The 27,129-nt window shown below is 41.9% G+C and overlaps 1 protein-coding gene across 1 annotated transcript in view; it reads left to right on the top strand.

Annotated features, from left to right (window-relative positions):
- Positions 1–27,129, top strand: part of LOC136426823 (mucin-5AC-like) — a 44,137-nt gene that overhangs the window by 13,332 nt on the left and 3,676 nt on the right. Inside the window, exons 25-62 of the mRNA XM_066415543.1 lie at positions 115–811; positions 1,050–1,171; positions 1,480–1,625; positions 2,065–2,252; positions 2,603–2,734; positions 3,140–3,330; positions 3,727–3,901; positions 4,089–4,715; positions 4,944–5,503; positions 5,956–6,055; positions 6,204–6,314; positions 6,624–6,737; positions 6,868–8,161; positions 8,660–8,859; positions 9,350–9,655; positions 10,046–10,162; positions 10,650–10,786; positions 11,240–11,379; positions 12,013–12,219; positions 12,686–12,885; positions 13,403–13,582; positions 14,078–14,301; positions 14,674–14,863; positions 18,142–18,380; positions 18,669–18,798; positions 19,344–19,526; positions 19,794–19,828; positions 19,952–20,095; positions 20,450–20,582; positions 23,071–23,175; positions 23,609–23,695; positions 24,058–24,153; positions 24,487–24,582; positions 25,037–25,141; positions 25,471–25,520; positions 25,949–26,003; positions 26,207–26,256; positions 26,525–26,635. Coding sequence (XP_066271640.1) covers positions 115–811; positions 1,050–1,171; positions 1,480–1,625; positions 2,065–2,252; positions 2,603–2,734; positions 3,140–3,330; positions 3,727–3,901; positions 4,089–4,715; positions 4,944–5,503; positions 5,956–6,055; positions 6,204–6,314; positions 6,624–6,737; positions 6,868–8,161; positions 8,660–8,859; positions 9,350–9,655; positions 10,046–10,162; positions 10,650–10,786; positions 11,240–11,379; positions 12,013–12,219; positions 12,686–12,885; positions 13,403–13,582; positions 14,078–14,301; positions 14,674–14,863; positions 18,142–18,380; positions 18,669–18,798; positions 19,344–19,526; positions 19,794–19,828; positions 19,952–20,095; positions 20,450–20,582; positions 23,071–23,175; positions 23,609–23,695; positions 24,058–24,153; positions 24,487–24,582; positions 25,037–25,141; positions 25,471–25,520; positions 25,949–26,003; positions 26,207–26,256; positions 26,525–26,635 — 7,977 coding nt within the window. The remainder of the gene's footprint in view (positions 1–114; positions 812–1,049; positions 1,172–1,479; positions 1,626–2,064; positions 2,253–2,602; positions 2,735–3,139; positions 3,331–3,726; positions 3,902–4,088; positions 4,716–4,943; positions 5,504–5,955; positions 6,056–6,203; positions 6,315–6,623; positions 6,738–6,867; positions 8,162–8,659; positions 8,860–9,349; positions 9,656–10,045; positions 10,163–10,649; positions 10,787–11,239; positions 11,380–12,012; positions 12,220–12,685; positions 12,886–13,402; positions 13,583–14,077; positions 14,302–14,673; positions 14,864–18,141; positions 18,381–18,668; positions 18,799–19,343; positions 19,527–19,793; positions 19,829–19,951; positions 20,096–20,449; positions 20,583–23,070; positions 23,176–23,608; positions 23,696–24,057; positions 24,154–24,486; positions 24,583–25,036; positions 25,142–25,470; positions 25,521–25,948; positions 26,004–26,206; positions 26,257–26,524; positions 26,636–27,129) is intronic.

The raw sequence follows: 27,129 nt of genomic DNA, 5'->3' as shown, positions 1-27,129 counted from the left end.
TGCGGCTTGAAAGCTCCGAAATCAATTCACAGAAGAGAGACATGATTCTTCAAGCATTTATGTCTTCCCTAGATTCCTAGGGTGTAATGTTATCTCACATTTCTATTCACACAGCCCATTGCAGATAATCCTTTTGGGCAGCCAACTGAACAGCCCACTGAGCAGGTTGAAGTGACAACCACTGGAACAGTCTCAACGACTGCTGAAACAACCACCACAGGCAAGGCAACTACAACTGGTGAGACAACCACACCTGGAAAGCCCACTCCAACCTCTACAGTTGCCACGACAACAACAGGTACAGCTACTACTACAGGAGTAACGACCAGCACTGCTCAGACCACCACCACAGCCAAGCATACCCCCACAACCACCTCTTCCGCTGAGCCTACCACTGGTAAGACCACAACAGTTGAAACCACCACCACAGGTACAGCAACCACAACAGGTGAGACCACAACCACAGGCAAGCAGACCCCTACTTCCACAGCGACCGCCACCACAACTGTTGCCCAGACCACTGAGTGCAAGAACCAGTGGACATCGTGGATGAACAGCGGCAAACCAGGATCCAACGGTCTGAATGGCGACTACGAGACCCTCACCAACCTGCAGCAGATGTACGACTTCTGCAGCCCTGACATGATCGTAGATGTTGAGTGCCGGGTAGTTGGTTTCAACCAGCCTCTGGACGAAGCAAATCAGATCGTCAGCTGTGACATCAAGGACGGCCTCATCTGCCAGGATGACTTCCAGACTGGTCCTTTGGGCTGCTTTGACTATGAGATCCGTTTCTTCTGTCGGTGTGGAGGTAAGTCATGACCTAACAACCGGAGTAACGTTGGCTACTTGTTGTGATTCTTTCTATGTTCATGTATGTCTACAGAATGACAAGCATACTTCTAATAAAATGAAACACAAACTGCAATATATGGAAACTACAATTTTCTCCTCCTTTCATTGCATTTAAGTTTGAATAGATCGATTGGTTACTGGCAATAAAGGGTGAAGAAATTTTTTCCATAAATGGCTCCTTTGATGTTTTACAGGACCTACCACAACTATGCTGACAACTTCTCAGACCTCAAGACCAACTCCAACCACTATGTTGACAACTACAGCCTCAGTATCCACCCCAACGGTCACCCCAACCATCCACACCCAGTCACCGGTGAGTATACAAATCACTTATTCTAAAGATGCACATTTTGTTTACATTTATACACATTTAGTCTTGGAAATTAAAAAGGCCTAAGGCCTGGCATCTTGCTTTTTCTAAACATCATTGAGATTGCTTGCTGTAACTTGAAATCGTGTCTTTGACAGGGCAAGAATGGGACTTGCTCATGGACGTTTCATGAACTAATATTCAATCCCAGTTTGCTCTGAGCTATACTGCAACATTGTGTCCCCCTTTTTATTCTCTTGTATGGTGCGAAAAATTGACTTCTAACATTTTCTTTTCCACGTAATGCATAGTCTCCTTCGACCACCCCTGGACAACAGATACTTGTGGGTTGTGAGCACCAGTACCCATACTGGACCCAGTGGATGGGTGTGAACAAACCCAGCCCCCAAAATGAAGGGGACAGTGAGACTATCGATGAACTTCGCCCATACTACAGGTATTCAGATTCAACATCATTGAACAAGTTCATCTGAGTTGGTAAACTATATTATGATGAATTAAAGTGTTCTCCAGCTCAAAAACAGTACTCTCTGGAATCTTTAACTGACTCACTAAGTCATCTTCAGAGAGATAAGGAAGACTGAGAGAATCAGTTAAAAGTGTTGGTGAGGGCAATTTTTTAGTTGGAAAACTGTTTTATTCCTCATAATCAGAAATAATATGTTGCGTGATCTGTATGACTTATTACCTGATATCATGTAAATGTTATTCCTCATTTGAAAACATTTTGAAAACGTACTGTCTCAGGCACAGTTGTTGTTTGTGAGTGAGATACGTTTTTGTCATGTAAATCAGCATTAGATACCTGATACCTTGTTCAAATGGCAAATCAGATTTCTTGGCATAACATTTGCACCATCTGTTTTGATTGACAGCTTCTGTGACGAAGGCATGATTGTTGACGTTCAGTGCAGAGTGACCGGGTCAAGCATACCAGCCGGCAACACTGGACAGACCGTCACGTGTGACGCTGATGTTGGTCTGACCTGCCTTAATGCAGATCAGACAGGACCGTTCCATCTGTGTGACGACTATGAAATCAGGTTCTTCTGTGCCTGTGGAGGTACAACAGCATCATCACTTTCTGTGTTATATATTTGCTACGAATATCATGTCAAATACAAGGAGTCAAACTGAATGTAGATATGCTTCGTTGTCCTTATTTGGCAGCAAAAAATCTTAGGATACAATTTTTAGATCAATTTTGAATTCAAGTCTTGAAATCAAGTATAACAAATTAACAGTACAGTTTCAATTTTGTAAGAGCCACAGCAAGATGCTAGATGTTGTGCAAAATGCAGCAGTTGGTACTGATAAATTTCCATTGGCAATAATCTAGAAGTGGCACTGAATAACTGTCTACCCATAATTATATCTATTTATATGTGTAAACAAAATCTGTTGCTTCCCCAGAAACAACCATGGCTCCAACAACCACGACACATGTCACCACCACCACCACGGCTGAGACGACCACAACTGGTGTGACAACCACAACAGGCATCAGCACAACAACTGGAAAGACCCCAGTAACAACAACAACAGGTCTGCATTAAACAACAAAACAGTGAACTGCTTTGTGTCACCACTATTGCTCATCAAAACTTTACCAAGCCATAACCTAATCTTACACCATAGTAGCAAGGATGCGTTGTAAGTCAGTATATTTCCTTCATGAAGCCGAGGTAACATTTATTGAATTTTTTTATAGAACATTTGTGTAGAGGATACGGATCAGTAAGTGTTATTTCTAGGATAAAACTGACAGTTTAAAATTTGAGCTAATCTACATTGTAATTGTTAACCAATTGTCACATTTCAGACATCTCATAACTTGTAAGCATATTTCAAATGACAAATTTCAAACAACATATTTCAAATAACATTTGAATTAACTATAGCATGTTATAGAAAAAATGTCATAATCTTCTTTGTACATCAAAAAAACAGGATTTACACCAACTTCAGCGGTGGTAACAGCAACCAAGCCTTCAGATGTTAGCGTCAGCATGGGCTGTCTCCATGACTACGATTACTGGACTGAATGGATGAACATCGACACCCCTGGTGTACATGATGGTGATGATGTCGAATTCATCAACGACCTCAGGGAGAAGTACACATTCTGTGGACCATTCAGGGTATGGCTTGGTGTACACCAAACATTGTATATTTTTCCTGCCAATTCACTGTATTAGCTTAGGCAACCTTACAAGAAGCTTATAATCCTTCCTCGGCAAACAGCTGCTTTGGACATTCTAGAAATCCTTTGACTTGAAGAATATCACAGACATTCTCCTAAGGTCACATAATTGTTTACAATGGTTGGAGAGCTCTTATGACAAATTAGCAGAAAAGAAAATATAAGAATTCAAGGACAGTATCTAAAACCATGTCAATCCTGTAATGCTAATTCCATGGCCTATTCATTATGTCTGACTCTTGTCGTCGTACGTTGGGAAGTTAACTGGAGTGACAGCATTTAGTCAATATGACACCATTTTGACATTTGACCTGTCTGGTTGTCTGTTCATCAGGTAGAAGATGTGGAGTGCCGCATCGCTGGCAATGAGCTCCCTGTAGAAGTGGGAGGCCAGAAGGTGACTTGTGATGAACATGTTGGACTGATTTGCCATGCTGAAGATCAGGACCCGATGACAGGAATCCCTGCATGCTACGACTATGAAATCCGCTTCCTCTGTGACTGTGGTGGTATGTGTCTTCTTATCATTTGCCTAAAATTACTCAATAAACGAATGTTTGTTGGAATCTAGTTCTCATTCTGGTAGTAACCCAACTCTTTAGGAAGTGATCAGGAACAATTGCTGATAAAATAGATTAATTGTGATGGTGTACAAGTTGGGATGACTGTTGTTTCAACTTAAATGCTTTTCCACAGTCGAAACTACACCTGCAATCCCAAGCTCCACATCTACTGCTAAGACCACAACAACGGTTGCCACCACCTCCACCGGTGTTACAACCTCAACTGGGGTAACCACAACCACAGGCAAGGAAACACCAACCACCACAACTGAGATTCCAACTACCGGAACAACCTCAACTGCTGAGACCACAGCTACAGTTGCCACCACTTCCACCGGTGTTACAACCTCAACAGGGGTCACCACGACCACAGGCAAGGAAACACCAACCACTACGACTGAGGTTCCAACTACAGGTACAACATCTACAGCTGAGACCACAGCTACAGTTGCTACCACCTCCACCGGTGTTACAACCTCAACAGGGGTAACCACAACCACGGACAAGGAAACACCAACCACTACGACTGAGGTTCCAACTACAGGTACAACATCTACAGCTGAGACCACAGCTACAGTTGCTACCACCTCCACCGGTGTTACAACCTCAACAGGGGTCACCACGACCACAGGCAAGGAAACACCAACCACTACGACTGAGGTTCCAACTACAGGTACAACATCTACAGCCGAGACAACAACTACAGTTGCTACCACTTCCACTGGTGTAACAACTTCAACTGGGGAAACCACTACTACAGGTGAGATCATAGTGTTACATTAGAGCATTCAAATACATTTGTTCACAATCCCTGATACTTGTAATGTCTTATTTCATCAAGAGCTGCAAATGTTACTTCACATTACTTAAAAACGTCACTAGAATGGACTGGCAGAACAAAGCAATACTATTAGATAACTGATTAGTAACTGCAAAAAACTTTAGTTTTTTCACATTGTGGGTGTTACTTCACACTGTATTGTTACAGGAAAGACAACTTCCACTTCAACTGCAGAAACTTTCACAACCGGTAAACCCATCACTTCCACCGGAACAACGACAACGACGGTAGAGACTACCACAACGGGTGTTTCCACAACAACAGGGGTCACTACTCCCGGCAAGCCCACCACCATGACTACCACCACCATGAAACAGGACGCACCTGAGGGAACAACCATACCTCCCACCACCCACCCAGCCCAATTTGGACATACTAACGGCGACGAGATCATCACATTCCCTCCGACGAAACCAGGTTGGAACACCATGCCGGAGACGACAGAGAAGCCCCCCATACTGATCCCCCACCCTCCAACCCCCATCCCCACTCACATCCTCATGACCACGCTGAAGGGTTGTGAGGCCGATGTCGACTACTGGACCCCCTGGATGAACGTCTTCTATCCGACTCAAGTCAACGGCGGCGACTTCGAGACTCTGGCCAACCTTCGTGACAAGTACATGTTCTGCGACGATGGCATGATTGTGTCGGTGGAGTGTCGTGCAGCCGATGACCACACACCAGCTGATCAGTCAGGACAGAAGGTAACGTTAACATGTAACCCCCATGTGTGTGATGATAGACTCTGAGTAATTGTGATCTATTTTCCCACTGTCATTTGTGTAAGGCGTCAATAGACCACTTTCCAAATTCGGATGTGTTGGGTGAAAACAAGGGTCAGTCGGTAAAACAATATACATAACAATGTTATGATATCTACATATAAGCATGTTTTACCGCCCAACTGTCGTTTTCACCCAACGCAATGGAGTTTTGAAAGGGGCCTTTTTTAAACAAAAGAATATGAGACACAGCTATAGATATTGTATTGAGAAATTCATGTAAATCTGAAACCTGAAGTGCAGAGTTTCCAGCTTTGGTGAGATCAAGAATGCTTTCCTGAAATCAACTCTATCAGCTTTACTTCTAGATAGATAGATCTGTACAAAATAACACACTACATTGCCTGACGGGTGACTTATATTTCTTTTCGCAGGTGATCTGTGATATTGACAACGGACTTATCTGCAGCAATGACATGAACGTGGGAGATTGCCATGACTACGAGATCAGGTTCTTCTGTGACTGTGGTGTGGGTAAGTATCATTCATCATAATCATTAATACATTTTTGGATATTTTCAAATATTAGCACTAAACATGTTCTAAACAGACCAAACATAAACATGACATCAGGTCCCATATTCCACTGTAATTTATGGGTTGAATTACTAACTGCCCACAGAGACAACCACCCTTGTCAGCACTACTGCAACCACTCAGGCTACAACCACAGGAGTGACAACCACCACTGGTGTAAGCAAGCCAACAACCACCGTCTCTTCGACAACTACTGGTATGCACTCACATTCTATTATCAAACTGCCTCAAAGTTTGCAGCATTGGTCAATTGTTAAGTGCAGCTCTAGTGCTACAAATTCCGTATTTCAATTGTTGAACAGGTAAGTAATGCATCTAACATAATACATTACACATTGCAACCACAGACTGATAACAATGTGGTATTTCCAGTGTTACAGTTACTGTTACAGTACTGATTTGAACAATGTGCAAACCTCCTTTGTGCAATGTGAGCACAGATATAAGGTACAAACATATTCCAATTACCATTAACAACAGAACAATGCTGGATTTGTTTCTGCAGGCAAGGAGACAACACTTGGCACAACCATCAGTACTGTAGGGTCCAGCACCACGGGTGTGGTCACAACCACAGCCACCAACCCAGTCAGCACTTCAACACTGCTCACATCCACTGGTATGATGATAGCTTGTTTTCAAATATTTTTAAGAGGGCAAAATGTGCCTGATGTCTTACCAGTTCTATGGTCATAAGAATAGAATTTTTGATTTCGCTTCATTAAGAACACTCTCATTCTATGTTCCAGCCATTCAGACCTCAACTGTTAGCACCACTGGCAAGCCTTCACCATCCTCAACAACTGGAGTCTCCCCAGGGACCACCAGTACCGTACACCCAACAACTGGTCATGAAACCACCACTGGAGTCTCCCCGGGAACCACCAGTATCATACATCCAACAACTGGTCATGAAACCACCACTGGAGTCTCCCCAGGAACCACCAGTACCATACACCCAACAACTGGTCATGAAACCACCACTGGAGTCTCCCTGGGAACAACCAGTACCATACATCCAACAACTGGTCATGAAACCACCACTGGAGTCTCCCCAGGAACAACCAGTACCATACATCCAACAACTGGTCATGAAACCACCACTGGAGTCTCCCCAGGGACCACCAGTACCGTACACCCAACAACTGGTCATCAGACCACAACTGGAGTCTCCCCAGGAACCACCAGTAACGTACACCCAACAACTGGTCATCAGACCACCACTGGAGTCTCCCCAGGAACCACCAGTAACATAAACCCAACAACTGGTCATGAAACCACCACTGGAGTCTCTCCGGGAACCACCAGTACCGTACACCCAACAACTGGTCATGAAACCACCACTGGAGTGTCACCGGGAACCACCAGTACCGTACACCCAACAACTGGTCATCAGACCACCACTGGAGTCTCCCCAGGAACCACCAGCACCGTAAACCCAACAACTGGTCATGAAACCACCACTGGAGTCTCCCCAGGAGCCACCAGTACCGTACACCCAACAACTGGTCATCAGACCACCACTGGAGTCTCCCCAGGAACCACCAGCACCGTAAACCCAACAACTGGTCATCAGACCACCACTGGAGTCTCCCCAGGGACCACCAGTACCGTACACCCAACAACTGGTCATGAAACCACCACTGGAGTCTCCCCAGGAACCACCAGTACCATACACCCAACAACAGGCCACCAGACCACCACTGGGAAGACCACCCCAACACCAGTGCCTACCTCTACCACTGGTACACAAACCAGTACCATTGGCACCACCCCCAAACCACTCCCAACCACTACAAGCGGTGCCGTGCCCAGCACTACATCTAGCATAACGATGAGCACTGGATCCACCATCAGTACAACCACATTCGCCACCAAGCCTACTTCCATCTTTACCACCATCGTGGCTTCCAAGCCGGTGCCCCAGGAGAACCCAGCGGTGTGTCTGACCAACACAAACTACTGGACAGAGTGGATGAACACCGGCTCTCCTAACACTGGGGAGGGTGGAGACATGGAATCCATTGACAGCCTGAGGGAGCAGTAAGTGTAATTCGATCTTGTTAAATTTTCATCACAAGCTATGGTGATCACTTGATACAATGTTATATCTTTATTTTTAATTCCCTTAACTATAATCAAAGCTCCTTTCTCTTTGCCAGAATCAGTTTTAAATCATTAGTGACATTAAAGTGTTGTTTTTGTACATGAATGTATTTGCTATACATACTCATTAACAGATAAACAGGGGACACATGGATATGGTCTGTGATAACCAGGATTGCATACTTTCAACCCAGTTGTCTGATGATAATGGTGATGCAAAATATTTTGTATACAGTCAAGACCATTTATGGGACCAGTAAAATCTGGTTATTGTGGACAGGTTACACTATATACAGGATTCTTAATGCTGTTTTCAATGATGAAAATTATCTGAAACCATCAAAGTGGTCACGTTAGCCAGGTGGTCCTTATGTCGAGGTGGTCACTTGTACAGGTTTGACTCCATCTCTGCATCATCTTTCTTTGTGCCACTAGGTACATCTTCTGTGACCAGGGCATGATGGCAGCTGTGCAGTGTCGTGTTGTGGGGACCAACAACCTGATGCACGACCAGGCTGACCAGAACGTGACCTGCTCCATCCACCAGGGTCTGGAGTGTCACAACATGGACCAGCCTGCTGACAACTACATGTGCCACGACTACGAGATCCGCTTCTTCTGCCAGTGTGGACCAGGTATGTTTGCAGCTATATACTCTGAACCTACTATTCACAAATCACAAAAAACACTTGAATATGTAATATTACGTAGTAACACCATATAGGTCTATATTTGTTACCTTTTTATGTAATTGTATCTGTCTGCCTATAGCTAGGGGCATCAACTTGCAAAATAAAGAAACATCTTCAAAGACATAAACCAGCACCAACTTCAGCTACTAATATGTAAGCTGAGAACAATGCCGTTAATCAAGGTTTATCACAAATACCTGAAAGGGTCACTTATTCAGACTTATTCTGTTGTTTACACAACATCATCAGACTACTGCAGCAGAAAAATGAATGCAAATACTTTTTGGGATGTTGCACAGATGCAAGAATTTGTCGTTACACACTCATTTTCTAATTACCCCTTGTTACATGGACTTCATTATGACAGTGGAAAAGAAAAGTATTTCAACTCTAAAAAAAAATTATGCATTTGAACAAATCCATTGATCCACAGAAACTACCACGACCATGGTGACAACAACCAAGCCAACCGCTGCCCTGCTCACAACCACCACTCCAAAACCTCCAGCGGAGACCACCCCCGTCATCCACGGTGAGACGGTGTCTGCGACCATGCCACTGTTCCCTGTGACAACAGGCGGCAAACCTGTTCCAAGCACTACAGGTCAAATCTCTACAGAGCAGGAAACCACAACTGCAGCCAAACCCACGACTACAACACCTCTGACTACCATGAAGCCCACCACTGTGCCTGTAACCACCAGCACCATGAGCACAATGAGGCCATTCGTTGTGCTTGGTGAGTTTTGCCTTACAAGAAAAATCATTGATTTACATCTATTTCAGCACCAAGGACAGATTATGTTCATTAACTGTGCTAAGTACCAATTCAAATAAATTTGGATAATGAGAGCAATTTCATGCATGTTATATGACTATTTTGATAATCATACAGTAGGTTTTTAAGGATCCATGTTCCTCAGGACCAACGTTGCTGATATATACAAAATACATGTATGGCACTTTAAGAGTATTGGCTACATTGAGTCTTGCTTGATTTGCTGATTAAATTGTTTATCTCTATTTAGTCAACGTCTACAAGAAGAAGCATAAAAGACAATCAAAGCTCAAGTTGTTATATGTTTCCCATTCCTTCATTTAACCCTCTCATTTGTGTAATTTTACCCAGATACCTGTATCATGTTTGATGATACAATCCAGACCTTTGATGGTACAGTCTATGACTATCCCATCTGCAACAATGTGCTGGCAAAGGACTGTGTCCACAACAGGTTCGAGGTCCACGGTGAGGCAACTTTTCTTTTCATCAACTTACGATGACAATTCTCTTCTCTCTTCTCTCATGTAAATACAATTTTGAAAAGGATACCCTTGTCAAGTCTCCAGACGTACAGTTCGTAGTTAGGAATCAATGCCTGTAACATACTAAAATAGCAGACGTAGTCACAGACATACAACTACAGGCCTTGTCTTACTTTTAACGAAATATATCACAATTACACATCGGAAGTTTGCTATTTTAGGGGAGCTTTCAAGGCGCTCTCTGTTTCTTCTTCAACCCAAGTAAGACCTCATCTTGGATTCTCTTGCCATGTGACTGATGATGTTGACTGTCATATTACAAGAGATATTGTCCTGTTAACATTACCAAGTGTTGTAATACACGTAGTTATCAAATGACCTTCATTGTTTAATGTAATCAAGATTGCCGTACTAAGTATGTACAATTTGGCTGTTTCTGATGTGTTTGTCTGTTTTCCCCTACATCCCAGCCTTCCTGGACTGTACTGGTGCAGACAATAGGGATGACTGTAACCGTGGCATCTACGTCAGGGTTAATGAAGATGTGATCATCTTGGACCGTCCTTCACACCTGACTCTCAATGGGCAGGCCTTCAACTTGACACAGGTGAGTGTTGGGGGACAGATTTCATCAGCAGTTTTGTCGGTGCCATGAATATTAAGGAGTATTAAGCCCGAGATCTGGAAGTTTCCATGATATTCCATGTGATCCCTTGGATAAGACGTTAAATGAAGGGAACATGTTTGAGGAGAACCACACTTTGAATACGTTAAAGGATCCTTCCAGATGAGACTGTATCAAAACTTCCAGTCTAAATAGGGTAAGGCATTTCCCAAAGAGCCTTCATAACCCCTGCTTCTGCTCAGTCCTCATTCTTCGTGAGTTGAGCTTCTGTCAATCAATTGTTTCTGACTCAGAGAAAAGAGATGATAGTCTCTTTGCCTTGCACTGAGCAAAGCTCTTTAAGAAAAACTTTGTGACTTTGTGCAGATACGTTATTGTGTCTAGAGGTACATGGCTAGAGGTACGTAGGCTTCATCTTTCATTTGCCTATTACAGCTCCCCACGCTCAACGCCAACCTGGCAAACCGTGGAATCCAGATCTCTGCTGTTGGTAATGAAATCATCATCCAAACCCACTACGGCATCAACATCTACTGGAGCAAGACCTACGAGGCCAGGATTGTTGTTCATGAGAGGTGAGATTTAATGCTTCAACAGTGACTGCATCAAAACTTTGCCCCTTAGCTCAAGCAAACAAGACGTATTTTACCTTTTAGAGCAAGGAAAGCAGTAGCCTCCACCAGGCCTTCTTTCGGGGTAAGGGATCGTTAAATTTGGCACAACATGGAAGGATTGGCCAGGAGAGTCAGTCCAAGGTACTTAACACCATCGATGGATACATAAATAGACCTGTCCTTGGTGCTGAAACTATCACACACAGTCTGGTAGAGACTAATGGGGAGGGGCAGTGATGTAGTCTGCAGCTTCTTAAGACAAGATGAAGATTGTTATCAAAATGACCATCAATTTATCCTGTCTGTACACAGAGTTGATTTGTATCTACAATTTTCAAGCGTGATATTGCCATCTCCTTAGCTTTCACTCTTGTACCTGGCAATGGGAAACATTAAATTTCCCCAATTTTCCCATTCTCCTGACCAGTGTCTTGGAAGAACTTCACACCACATTCATTTTCTTTACCTTAATAAACAGCTGCCTTTCTTTGCAATGTATTGGATATGAGCCTTCTATCTCTGAATCTGCGGGTTTACATCTGTGTTATGCTGAATCATCATGCAAACCTCACATTTCTTGTTATCCTTCTGTAGCCTTCAGAACATGCTGTGCGGCATGTGTGGAACCTACAACCACCAGAGCCAGGACGACTTCACTCTCCAGGACGCCAGCCTCACGGACGATGCCATCGCTTTTGGAGACAACTGGATGATGGGAGAGTGTCCGTTCGAATCCACCGCGGAACACTTCTGTCCCCCTGAGATCGAGGCCCAAGCTGAGGCGAAGTGTGACGTGCTCAGGTACGGCATTACTCTATGAATCAACTGAAAAGATCAAATAGACTTCAATTGTCAATAGCCTCTTCTTATCATGGAGTTTAAAACATGGCTTTGCTGTCGATATGTAGAATATACATGTATGCAGGCTAACTAGAAAAGAATGCTGGTCGTGCATGGTGATCTAGCTTGTAAGATATAGGAAAATTACTTTACCCTGAATTAACCTGTTCTAAGGCAGAGAGAACAGCTCAAAGGATTTAATGGAACTTTGTGGCTATTCAATACTAAATTTCTATTCAAACAATGTAGATCTGGAGCTTCGCTCTCTATTCGCTTTCTCATATTGTTTGTATATTTTGAAACAGCACCAAAGTTGGAAAATCTAAAACAAGATTTGTGTATGTAGTTTGGCAATGCCTGGATTAAAGAAATGTTCTGTTGCTGAGTAAACAAAAATCTTGACTGCGAAACACCTATCTCTACACAGGACAAGTGTGTTTTCCGCATGCCATCCCCACGTGCCAGTTGAGCTGTACTATCACCTGTGCGTGAACCGTGTGTGTGAATGCCATACCAACGGTACCGACCTCGCTGACTGCGAGTGCGATATACTGTCCGCGTACGCCACTTCTTGTGAGCGCCTGGATGAAGATATTGTGCTGGACTGGAGGAACCCTCTGCGCTGTCGTAAGTCACATCAAACAGTTTCCCGACTTTCTAAGCTTCTGAAAGTTTCTCCACTCAATTCCAAATATCAGTAAATTGTCTTGGACGTATGACAGGTAAAGAACCTTAACATTCATCTGAAACTAAAATGACTATGATCAAAATAAAATTGTTACCACTACATACAACCATATGATTGACAAATCTTACAAAAAGTCGATAAGTAATAAATTTATTTCTTATAACGTTACAACTCACTCACTCACTCACTCTCCCCCATAGCTTAGTCAGCCGTCGGGGCAGCATAGGTTACAACATGCAATAACAAAAATTCAAAGATGAAATATCACTATGTTGTAACTTATGCTATTCTTTAAAATTCAGTAAACTATCTCTGCATGCATTTTATGTCAGTTTACCCCTCTTCCTGCTGCCTAACTCTGTAACCAAGGGAAGTTGGGTGCCAAATATAGCTACCTCACAGTGCTTAAGGTTAGCTTGAGGAGAGTTGACATAACGTTACATGTTTCATCCCCAGCTGCTGAGTGTCCCCCCGGCATGGTGTACCATGAGTGCGGCCCCGGCTGCCCCCTTACCTGTGACAACATGCACGACCCCAGCGTGGACTGTAACGTGGAGTGTGTGTCCGGCTGCTTCTGTCCTGACAACATGGTGCAGCAGGGAGACCAGTGCATCAGGCCTTCACTGTGCACTGACTGTAAGGAAATAAGCAACCTTTTGGTCTGCTAAAGCATTGAGACATGTATCATATATCATATAGTGGTGTGGTGATGAAATATTAATATTGGTTTGTCAGATAGTACCTTTCACTGGTCAAAGTTACATAGTTGACTGGGAAAATGGCTCATAATAAACTGTAAGTCCAGTTGTGACAGATGTGAGGAAACTACCATTTAGGGTTTTTTACGCAGAATATCAGATAGGTAAATCTAAGTTGTATAAGGCTAGACACATCACTCTTAATTACTCTGCTCAGTCCAATATAAATATACTTGATATTCCTTTTTCACATTAAATTCTGCTGTTGTCTTTTGTTTAAGAGCACATATAAGGCATGGCGTAAGTTTTGAAATTATCAACGGGATGATTGTAGGCGAAGGTCCTGAATTAATAGACAATCTCACATCATATGAAAAATCTACTGTTAATTATAATTTATCTACTTCACACAACACTTTTCCATCTCTTCTAGGTTACTGCTATGGCTATGGTGATCCCCACTACGTCACCTTTGACGGCAGCTACTACCCCTTCCAGGGCCAGTGCTCCTACATACTGGCCCGTGAGACCACTACTCACGAGTTCGAGGTTATCGGCGAGAATGAGCTGTGCGAGGGAGGACCCAATCCTACCTGTACCAAGTCCGTCACTGTCCGCTATGGCGGACACGAGGTCACTCTCAACAGAAACAGGATAGTAAGTCCGCTCAGATCTGAGGTAAAAAATAGAGCAGTTTAACTTAGAGTGGTGTGATCCTGTTGTGATCCTGTCCATTTGGAGTGGTGGAAAATTTTATAATTTTTCCCTTCGCCAAGGTTATGTTTTCTTGTTCCGTGGATGTGTGTGCGTGTCTGTCAACAGCATAACTCGAGAAGCTGTGCGTGGATCCTTATGATATTTGATAGGTGGGTAGGGGTTGGTAAAACAAAGGTCAAGATCGATAATGGGTACTGCAGCGACACTTCCGGTCTTGATATCTCGTGTTCTGGGCATATATGGTGTTGAATTCTAGCTATCGTTCTTCCTAAAATAATAAACAGTAAAACAAATGTTTGTATTGTTCTGTAGGTGACCGTGAATGGTGTTGACCAGTCTGTACCAGTGTCCATTGGTGGCATCAACGTGAACATGGACGGTCTCAAGCTGGTGTTGGAGGTCCCTGCCATCAACCTCAGGGTCCGATATGACGAGGTCAACCACGGGTTCGACATCATGGTGCCATCCTCTCTCTTCTATGACAGGACAGAGGGTCTTTGTGGTAAAGACGGGTTATATGATGCTTTGTGCAAATCTTATAGCAACCATTTTATGGCATTATTTGTTTACATCATAAGAAAGCATAAGAAAACATTTTGATGAAGTTTTACGATTCATTGGGTACTGCAAAAATATTGGAATTTTTTGCGGTTAACTGAGACTCAATGAGCCTTCAAAATAAGCTACATGTACATGCTGCATCGCAGTACCAATGTAGTAAATATAACCAGTACGACTTGACAAGATCCTTTGACACCAGGCTGAGTTCATGATTCATTAAGAAACATGGGAGAATTCTTGTGATTGGCCTTAGAATAGACCGATCCTGACTGTCCATTACAATTTAGCAGTTCAATCAATGAGAGCAAAGGCCTACGCAATTCGACCAATGAGAGAGTGGCTGTATATACATGTATGCCCGTCAAATACTTGCTTTTCAATGTTTATGTTTAGCCATAAGTATGGCTAAACATATTGTTTTCTCTCATGTTTCTTCTTCTTCTTCTTCTCCTGTCAAATCTTCAAATCGATTCATCTCTGTCATTTTTTGACCAAATGACCTGAAATTTGGTACAGAGGTAATGTAGGCAAAAACCAATGTGCGTTCTTTTCCTTGTTTTGATATTGACCTTGAAAGTGATTTTATCGAGGTTTTTAAGCTATTTTTAGCATATCTTGGCCTCCTGCGCCCTGGTATTTCAACCGAATGACCTGAAATTTGCTGTATATGTGGCTTGAACAAATATTTAAAGGACTACATTCCCATTTTTGGCATACATATATTCAAAACGATTTATTTTGGGCTTTCTTGACAATATTTGCCACTTCTGTCACTTTCAATACTACATATGACCTACAGGTCGTTGACCCCGAGTGCCTTGCACCTGGCCAAGCTGGAAGTTTGCTTACGAGGAGGAAAGACCGGACATAAACATTTAACGTGATTATCGGGAAAACACCATGTTCCCTTAAACTCAGTGGTTAAATTGCAGTTTAGGAAATTTTATAACAGAAAACAAGTTAAATCAATGATTTTGTGAATGTTTATTCTAGCATTAGTTATTCCAGATATTTTCAAACTCCAAATTCTTCAACACAACACGGGAGATCGTTTCTCCTCAGACTGGCGCGACACTCCTGTCAAAATTGATTGATGATCTCTCTCTGCCGCCGACTTCATACATGATCAAAGGCGGGTGGTAGGCGGTGCGCGGGGAAACATAAACATATAATGTAGCGAAGTGTTGCACAAGGAATTCTCACGCTGAGGGGTACATGAAATAATGCTTACAAAATAGACCTCTATGAATCGGGCTACATTCAGCAATGGTAGACGGATTCGGGGCATGCCGCGCAACAGGCGTTTTGGTCCGGCACGTTGTCGCAGCGGTGCGTCGCCGCTACGCGATCGAAAGCACGCCGCTGTCTGTCTCGGACCAACACGCGTCTCCCGTGATGTGTAGCGTCCACCACCAGGCCTTCCTACATGTCCTACGTACGGGCGTATGGCCAGTAGAGTCAGTCCCCGGTAAGGTCAATGATTCGCCCCTTTGCGCTAGCTTGTAACGTTAAATGAATGTACCCTCTGGTGGCCAAACTTCACTGACAAACTTTCTCCCTATTATCATCATGAGCTTGCGTTAGTCTGGTACTAGTGACTATTATGTGCCGGGAATGTTTATCTATCGCACGCCTTGGAAGGAAGTTCAGCCATGATAAATGGTCGGCCGTTGCGAAAATTTGGAATCCCATGCTGTTGATTTTCGTGATTGAATCTGTAAGAAAATATATTTTCATGTCGTTCATGTTTTTGGGACGGACGCCGGGACGGGGTGAATTTTTTCTATCATTTTCGTCCCGTTAGTAATGCAAATCGAATCGTGTTGCACAAGAGGCAAAACACTAAAAACGTGGGTCTTGTGGAGTGTTTTGGAGCGGGAAAATGCCGGATATTAGCGGTGCCGAACAGTGTACATCGTCGCGCGCGGGTGACGCTCCGTCAAAACAAATCCGCTGGTGGTCTAGCGCGGCCACCGAAAATAGGCAGAAACACACAGGAGGACTTAGCACCTTCGTTTATGAGGGCAATTGTGAAAATCTTTTGTTACAAATTGTTCGAACATTGAAACATTTGGATAGATGGTTTGAAACTGTTCTAAATAAAGAGATTTTTGTGTAGTTACGTTCGAAATGTTTCCAACGTATGTGAAATAAGTTCAAACATGTTATAAGTTTCAATTCTAATTGTTTGAACACTTTAGAACTATTGTGACTTAGACATTCTTTTAATCAAAATAGTTCAAACATATTACAAATATTATACTAAAACCCTCTCGGTGACTTTGAATTGACTCAAATATGTTGTTTTTGGTCATTTCCTTCGTCTCCTGTCAAATCTTCATATGTATACTATGGAAAACTTCATTCTTCCCTGGGGTTGATCTTTTTTAATTCAATTTTGAACTGGGTTGATTATGCGCAAGAGTGTAATTTTCAGCGGATATTTTTCGACTGGTTTACATGGAAATGGCACGGAATATCCCATTCTTGCAAGGGGAGGATTCTTTAATTATTTTTCAATTTTGAGCTGGAATGATTATGAAAAAGTCCATTTTTTAGCAGAAGTGTATTTGTTAATCAATTAGTGGATATGGTTGTGGACTGGTCCATATTGTGTTGAGGTGCTACTGGAAGACTCAATTTTGGACTGGGGTGATTCATTTTTTTAGTGCAAGTATTTTAGAATGGTCCATTGTTATTTTGGGAGAGTCCATTTTTTGCATGGCGAGGAGTATGGCTAAACATGCTGTATTTGCTCGCAAATGTTGCCTTTCTAGTTTTATTTTGCATTTTGATGGAATGGGTGGGGCTATGGGAACTGGCTATTGATCTTTTCTTCACTCTAAAGTGTGAAAATTGAGACCTCTAATTTTGTTCTAACTACTAGGATCGTGTAACCACGATAGCTCTGATGACTTGACCACATTCCAGGGCACCATTGTGACAAACTAGGACACATTCAGAAACAGATTTCTCGAAGACTTGTGATTGTCCTAAGAATTTATTAGTTCTTCACTTTAAAAAGAGCATTGAGACCTCCCTTTTGTAACTCCCAGGATCATGTAACCACGATGGCTCTGATGACCTCACCACCATTGTGACAAACTCCGACGCCTTCAGAAACAGAATTCTCAAAGACTTGTGATTGTCCTAAGATTTATTTATTAGTTCTTCACTTTGAAGTGAAAGCATTGAGACCTCTCATTCTGTAACTCCCAGGACCGTGTAACCACGATGGCTCTGATGACCTGACCACGTCCCAGGGCACCGTCGTGACGAACTCTGACACCTTCGCCCTGTCCTGGATGACCCTTGAGAGTACGCAGCAGACTGAGATCCAGTGTGGGCTGATCGAGGGCACCTCCCCGCCACAGACTGAGTGCACAGCCGACTTCTCCCAGTGTGAGGTCATCTTGTCAGATGTGTTTGAGGAGTGTCACCAGCTGGTCAACCCACAGGTAAATAATATTGAATATAATTAAACATGGGACTTTTTCACGAAAAAAGGATCTTAAGAATAGAGAGGTTAAAGCATGGATACAGAGTCAGACGGCAAATTGAGACATGTCAGAACCATCTTATCAGGCCTTGTGATGTACATTTTGCATTCTTGCTATAAAATCTGTATGAGAAAAATCTATGATGAATCCTTCAACAGGAAGCCAAATTTCAAAGGTATGCACCAGTCAAACCATAGTGCACATCTTACGTTCTAGATTATGACCTTGTTACATATTCCATGCTAGGTCTTCCTTGACACTTGCAAGTACGATGTTTGCAACGTGGGATTGGAGCTGTCCTGCGACTCCCTTGCAGCATACGCACGTGAATGCGACCGCCATGGTGTCTGCCTTGAGTGGCGCGAAGGCCTCTGTGGTAAGAAGCACATAGTTCACAAATGAGAGAATTTAGAATATGATCAATGGAGGAGTACATAAATATTTGATTTAGGTCACGTGTATCAAGCTGTCTTATACAAATTTATCTTGCACTTACATTGGTTATGGCATAGATATACAACACAAAGATTTTATCACAAATGATTATATAGCATAACTTAATTGCACAACAATTGTACAAGGTAAAAGAATGACATCTACTGGTACTTAACTACAGTTCTATAAAGCTAAATTACCTAATACGAGAGTGTGTGGTATGGGATCACGAGTTTCTTTTTGTGTGCTTTTTTTCCTATTATATATCAATAGTAAACTCTGCAATCTTTTGGAAGGGACGTAAAATCAGGGTCCCGTGTTTGAGGAGGTGCCTCGAGCACGTTAAAGGGGAAGGACTAGCAACCCCTCCCTGTAGAAATATACCCTACTACTGAAAAAGTAAGAAAACTATGTGCCACTAGGCACTACAAGGATTTGAAGTTTGAACGATACTAAACTCTTGAGACATCTTTATCAACCTTGCAGAGTTCCACTGCCCAGCTCCTATGGAGTTCCACTCCTGCGGTGCACCCTGCCCCATGACCTGTGACATGGTGACCGGTTTAACCCCTGTAACACCTTGCCAGACCACTGAGACGGAAGGCTGCTTCTGCCCACCCTACATGGTTCTGGACCACAATGGCAACTGTGTTCCACAAGAGTCCTGCCGTATGTTAACATTCTCTTCAAAACCATTTTCTCTACGAATCCTCAATTTCTCCTTATTGCTATTAGATTGCAATGCCTTTTATTATCTTTACTAAGATCTTTGTAATCTTGGTTATGATATTAGAAGCCCTTTCAACAATCTCTGGTTCAACTGTCTTTTTGAATAAGATCACTTATTCTGGCTCAGTTATCTTCTTGCTGCTCCTTCAGTTACATGTGAAATTCAACATGCAAAGGATGTCAATTTGTTGTCTTTTTGTTTTACAGCGATGTGCATGGATGCAACCGGACGTCCATTTGCAGTAGGTGTATCTTATAGTGTTTGTCATTTTGAGTTACCTCTTTAATTTCCAATTTCGATTAAGAAATATGTGTTTTTATATGCAATCTTTTAAGTAAGTTTTTGCCCTGATGTTTTTCTCTAGCTTGGAGACACCTGGCATCCCAACAATGATCCATGTGAGACTTGCACGTGCAAGGGCCTGAACTCCACTGTCTGTGTGCAGAAGGTTTGCCCACCGTTTGACCAGACCCAGATGATGTGTAGGAGCGGACACACTGTTCCAGTGGTGGGTTCATCTGCCCTGTGATAAAGTTTTTTTTTACAACCAAAGTTGTAGCTGATAATTAGATGCCAGACAGTGATGAAGTGAACGAGAAATTCAGCTTTATATTTGACAATTTCAGATATACAAAGAATCGATGGTTTCAAAACCTAACAAAAAAACTAACAACGAGATACCTATTTAGATTAGCTCATTGTGTTTGCGAAATAAACCACCTGTAGAGGCATGGCATTAGGAGTTGATTGTTATAGATAAAATGTACACCAAGGGTTCATTTTATCTCTCCAGTGAGAATTAGTTTCATTCTTAATGGTTAATAGTTTTACATTTTGATTGTTTCTACTCATGCCCTGCCAGGTATGGGATCAGGATCACTGTTGCCAAATGCCGCAGTACGATGAATGTACCGTCACTGTGGACTGTTCTGCCATGGGAGCCTGCCAGCTGGGAGAGATCATGCAGACTTCCCAGAATGGAACCTGCTACTGCCGTGAGCTGAATATCTTAGTCTTGCACAGACATTGGTTTTCTTATGTTATGGATCCTTATAGTTATGTTTAGCCATAAGTATGGCTCAACATATTGTTTTCTCTCATGTTTCTTCTCCTGTCAAATCTTCAAATCGATTCATCTCTGTCATTTGTTGACCAAATGACCTGAAATTTGGTACAGAGGTAATGTAGGCAAAAACCAATGTACGTTCTTTTCCTTTTTTTGATATTGACCTTGAAAGTGATTTTATTGAGGTTTTTAGGCTATTTTTAGCATATCTTGGCCTCCTGCGCCCTTGTATTTCAACCGAATGACCTGAAATTTGCTGTATATGTGGCTTGAACAAATATTTAAAGGACTACATTCCCATTTTTGGCATACATATATTCAAAACGATTTATTTTGGGCTTTCTTGACAATATTTGCCACTTCTGTCACTATCAATACTACATATGACCTACAGGTCATTGACCCCGAGTGCCTTGCACCTGGCCAAGCTTGAAGTTTGCTTACGAGGAGGAAAGACCGGACATAAACATTTAACGTGATTATCGGGAAAACACCATGTTCCCTTAAACTCAGTGGTTAAATTGCAGTTTAGGAAATTTTATAACAGAAAACAAGTTAAATCAATGATTTTGTGAATGTTTATTCTAGCATTAGTTATTCCAGATATTTTCAAACTCCAAATTCTTCAACACAACACGGGAGATCGTTTCTCCTCAGACTGGCGCGACACTCCTGTCAAAATTGATTGATGATCTCTCTCTGCCGCCGACTTCATACATGATCAAAGGCGGGTGGTAGGCGGTGCCTTCCTACATGTCCTACGTACGGGCGTATGGATCGTAGAATTCGGCAAAAAAGGAATGATTAGGCCAGTAGAGTCAGTCCCCGGTAAGGTCAATGATTCGCCCCTTTGCGCTAGCTTGTAACGTTAAATGAATGTACCCTCTGGTGGCCAAACTTCACTGACAAACTTTCTCCCTATTATCATCATGAGCTTGCGTTAGTCTGGTACTAGTGACTATTATGTGCCGGGAATGTTTATCTATCGCACGCCTTGGAAGGAAGTTCAACCATGATAAATGGTCGGCCGTTGCGAAAATTTGGAATCCCATGCTGTTGATTTTTGTGATTGAATCTGTAAGAAAATATATTTTCATGTCGTTCATGTTTTTGGGACGGACGCCGGGACGGGGTGAATTTTTTCTATCATTTTCGTCCCGTTAGTAATGCAAATCGAATCGTGTTGCACAAGAGGCAAAACACTAAAAACGTGGGTCTTGTGGAGTGTTTTGGAGCGGGAAAATGCCGGATATTAGCGGTGCCGAACAGTGTACATCGTCGCGCGCGGGTGACGCTCCGTCAAAACAAATCCGCTGGTGGTCTAGCGCGGCCACCGAAAATAGGCAGAAACACACAGGAGGACTTAGCACCTTCGTTTATGAGGGCAATTGTGAAAATCTTTTGTTACAAATTGTTCGAACATTGAAACATTTGGATAGATGGTTTGAAACTGTTCTAAATAAAGAGATTTTTGTGTAGTTACGTTCGAAATGTTTCCAACGTATGTGAAATGAGTTCAAACATGTTATAAGTTTCAATTCTAATTGTTTGAACACTTTAGAACTGTTGTGACTTAGACATTCTTTTAATCAAAATAGTTCAAACATATTACAAATATTATATTAAAACCCTCTCGGTGACTTTGAATTGACCCAAATATGTTGTTTTTGGTCATTTCCTTCGTCTCCTGTCAAATCTTCATATGTATACTATGGAAAACTTCATTCTTCCCTGGGGCTGATCTTTTTTAATTCAATTTTGAACTGGGTTGATTATGCGCAAGAGTGTAATTTTCAGCGGATATTTTTCGACTGGTTTACATGGAAATGGCACGGAATATCCCATTCTTGCAAGGGGAGGATTCTTTAATTATTTCTTTCAATTTTGAGCTGGAATGATTATGAAAAAGTCCATTCTTTAGCAGAAGTGTTAATCAATTAGTGGATATGGTTGTGGACTGGTCCATATTGTGTTGAGGTGCTACTGGAAGACTCAGTTTTGGACTGGGGTGATTCATTTTTTTAGTGCAAGTATTTTAGAATGGTCCATTGTTATTTGGGGAGAGTCCATTTTTTGCATGGCGAGGAGTATGGCTAAACATGCTGTATTTGCTCGCAAATGTTGCCTTTCTAGTATACAGTTTGATTTCTTAGTATCTTTTGCAAAAATAGCATGTTACAAATGCTTACTGTACTTATAATATCTTTGTGGAATGTAAGTATCTATACTAAGTCAAATATCTTTCAAGTCAAATATATTTGTGGACACATTCTTATGTTATGGTTCCTTAAACAATTTGAATTCATAACAATATATGTTTTAAAAGAGACCTTACAAGAGCTTGATGTACACTTAAACTCCGAACCATTTGAAATATCCCACTCATCATTCCTGATATCCCCCTTCCCCCACCCCAGACTGTGTCCCTGAGGAATGCCCCAGCCCACTGATGCCAATACTCAGTGAAGGACAAATGGCCGTTCCTGTGGATGCAAACCAATGCTGTGCAGAATACACTGCAGGTACAGGACAGTTGCCTCTTCCTACAGTCTTGTTCAGTGAGAGGTTCTCTCCTTGGTGCTGAAATGTTATTAAATGAGCATGAAGACAAAACAATTTTAAAAATGAGGACAGCATACTTCAGATAAACGTTTTTGGATGTAGTGTTTTTACATTCACCCCTACCACTCTGACCTTTTGCTGTATATTTCAGTTACTGTATTTGTATCAGTTTATTTCATGGACTACTGGAAGAGCTGTGATGCATCACTAATGGAGATCTAATAAACCAAAGCAAACCAGATCTCTGTTGCGAGGCTGATAATGTGTTACACAATATTGTTCTAAATTAGAACCTGTCAGGGCTGTCACGGCCTAGGAAAACAACCCATATCACTCAAGTTTTGATAGCCAGTCAAGACAAAGCTATGTGACGATTGAAGTCTTTCTTCACAGTCTGCAACAGCTCCTTGTGCTCGGACAAGATCCCAGGACAGTTCGAGGTGCTGGTCGAGGTGGAAGGACAGTGCTGCCCACAAATTAGTAAGGACCTCTTCTTTTTCAAGTATTAAACTACTGTGTTGTGCAATTTTTAGCACTTAAATGTCGTGTTGTAGCCTTGACTGTACTTGTAGAAGTGACACTAGTGAGGTATCCATGACTGTAACTGTTGTAGAAGTGAAACTGCCAGTACCTCGATAGTTGTAAATGTGGAACCAATTTGGTAGTCATGAGCGTTGTTGGAAATTTGGTATAAGTGATACACCAATAATAGCATATAGTCACACCGAACAAATTGGAAAAATAAAGAACAAATTCAGGATTTCAGTGTTATTCTTTACCTTTCTCTTGTAAGTCTTCTTGCTTACTCTATCTGAACATTTTTTCTTCCATCACAATTGCAGCGTGTGACACCAGCCTGTGCCCGATTGCCCCGACCTGCTCCCCGCACCAGACTCTACAGGTTACTGAAGGTCACTGCTGTAAGGAGTACCAGTGTGGTGAGTCTAATTTTCATACAAGTTGAACACAGTGTTTTACAACTATCAAAGAAAGCAGCATTACAGCCAAGAATTAGTATTGTTTGCAAACAAAATTGGTGCAAGGCCATTCGGTGTAATATAACCAACTGCTGCCACGCCATGTGCTTACAAAGCTGGTGTTTAATGCCAAAAGGCTGTTGTACCGGCTAAGTAGATACAGTTACATTTCCAACTATACTCTAACCAAGTGCTGAAGTCCGGCACAACAGGTAGCTAAAGTGTATGTACAGATATTATGTATCTAGGATGTTGCCGTTTAACATGATTAACCATTGTTTCCTGTCTCTCTAGTCTGTGATGACACTCTGTGCCCTGTGCCACCATCTTGTCAAGGTGATGAGGTGCTTGTGTCCACTGTGGGAGAATGCTGCACAACTTACGAATGCAGTATGTATTATCCCTCTTAATTTTCCTTTCTTGCTAAGATTAAGTCAGGTTTTGCAACTCAGCTCAGGTCAGGTTATGCAGGACAATCGAAATACATTAATTCTCAATTGTGTGGTAGTTTTAATTTTTATTACTGCTATCCAAATGCCATTCTCCTACGCAGAGAAGAAAGTCTGTGCCTATACAATATACCTTGGGAAGGCTCTGCTTAACCGGGCTGGGGTTTCCAATTTTTTGGGTGTGGCCTCTAGCCAGCTTCCAGGCAATTAGAGAATCGCCTAAAAGTAAAGTCGATTCTCTGATTGGCTGACACCTGTTATAAGAAGCCACACCAACAAAAGTATATTGTATAGGCCGCAGGTGAGGATCTGCACATGAGAATGACAAAATGCCATCCTTTATTTCCTTTTCAAGCAGGAAAACATGAAGTTTGATGTATTTCTTTACTGTCCAGGCTGTGACAAGACCCAGTGTGATGACACCATCCCAGCATGCCCCGTGTCCGGTATGACAGCTGTGGTCACCAGTGATGGAGGCTGCTGCTCCCAGTATGAGTGCAGTGAGTACAGACAGAATTGTCTTTTACATTCCTTGCATAAACCTGACTGCTTGTAAGGAAAAACCAACAACCCCTGATTTACGTGGGGAAGCTTATTGAAAGGAACAGAATGATATGAAAGGGGCACTCCCAGGTTTTGACAAGCCTTTTTGTCTCTGTGTTTTATTCAATGTATCTAGATCCCTTTGAGCAGCAAACTTTAATGTTACATGAAGATATGTTTGTCCAAATGAAAATGATATTTCATTGTCAGGCTATCAGAAGGTTTGTGTCTGTAATGGTAGAACTGCAATCACATTATTCTGACAACACCTTCCCTTCAACTTCAGCATGCCAGGAGCCAATGGGTGCCCACTGCAATGACCTCACCTGCCCACATGTATGTTTCTTTCACTTTTCTTGAAAGCTAAACTTGTGTCAAGAGATTTCAGTACATATTTGTTTAAACTATTCATTGTAAACACGTTTTGCATGATTTCAATAATTCATTTTCTCTATATGATACTCATTAGACATGAAACATTTTAATGTTTAAGTATCATATATCAAAGATGAATCATTAAAATAATGAGATTCAGATGTGTATTTTTTTTACATATGTTACATTAGCTATTGTTTGCAACTATCCCACATCTCTCAACAAGCTCTAAACATTGTAGTCAATATGCATGTAGATGTACATACAATTGTTTTACAAAAGGTTGTATTGTTCAAATCATAGTACATGCTGTAATAGAACATTTCCACCATTGCATTTTTTACTTAAGTTCTATTTAGATGTTTAACTTTATATCCTACTTTTTACAGGGGTTCATGTCTGACATGGTCAATGTCAACGAATGTGGCTGCCCAACATCATGTGGTAAGTGACATATTTGGTCTTAACAGACTACTTTTAGAGTAAGTTCCTGGGTAAAACTGGGTAAATTACAATCACGATTTCTTGCAATTGTCTTGTGTTGTGGGCATATTTACTCCAAAACAGAACAATTGTCAGACAATAGCGATTCCACAATATTTGTACTGGTTAACCAAAACTAACCCATTCTTCCATTGTCCCCCCAGTCTCTGTTTGCGGATCTGAGAGCTGCTATGTCAATGGCTCATGTCACAGTGTAAGTTCAAACTTAACGACTTTGCCTTTATGTGTCTGACACACCGAAACTCATTTACATGTACACTATAGTAGAAAAGATCCCTCCTTTCCATTACGTTTTTGGAATCAATGTTAAAACAATAATTTAGCTGCATTAAGTTCGACAAATTATTAGCAGTACGCAGAATAATTGATATATGTAAGAGAGATAGTTCTCTTTTTTACCACAAAAACTATGCTTTTACCATGCTTGAAGCTTTCTAAAGTTGTTTTTAATCCCCATCCAGTCAGGAGACATGTGGACCCCAGATGACGTGTGTACCACCTGTTCCTGCAAGCCCAACAACGGAGCGTACGAGGCCATGTGTGAGACACAAGTCTGTGCAGTCTGCCCTGCTGTGAGTTGGTCTTTCTTTACTCTTCAAAACAAGTGTTACATAATTGCCTAATTCAGTTGTTGAGATGAAGAATAAAAGTAAAGAGCCCTGGTCGTTGACAGTTTTAACATTTAGATGTTTTTCTTTGCGAAAAGACAAAGATGGCATACTAATACTAAATATAAGACAATGACAAACAACCCTCATGTGTTCTGAATCATATTGATGACATCATGATGGGCAGTACCAATTTAGATTGGGGGTCTTCTTATCCAATTACATAGAATTGCCTGTTCATCCCTTCACAATTTTTTTATATCAAGCAACCGGACCTTTATCCTCTCAGTGTGCTACCATCTCTTTGAGCCTCAGATATCTAATATTAAAATCGGTGACAAACAATCTCTAAGACTACTTACAGACATATCTGGGCTTTTTCCTAACACCCTTATCCCGTGTAATCTGATAGAGGTCAAAATCTAGAAATCCATTTTTTTATAAATACATGTGTACGA

The sequence above is a fragment of the Branchiostoma lanceolatum genome, chromosome 2 (genome assembly GCF_035083965.1).
Source record: "Branchiostoma lanceolatum isolate klBraLanc5 chromosome 2, klBraLanc5.hap2, whole genome shotgun sequence".
NCBI classification, from domain to species: Eukaryota; Metazoa; Chordata; class Leptocardii; order Amphioxiformes; family Branchiostomatidae; genus Branchiostoma; species Branchiostoma lanceolatum.
This window is presented reverse-complemented; position numbering and strand designations above follow the sequence as displayed.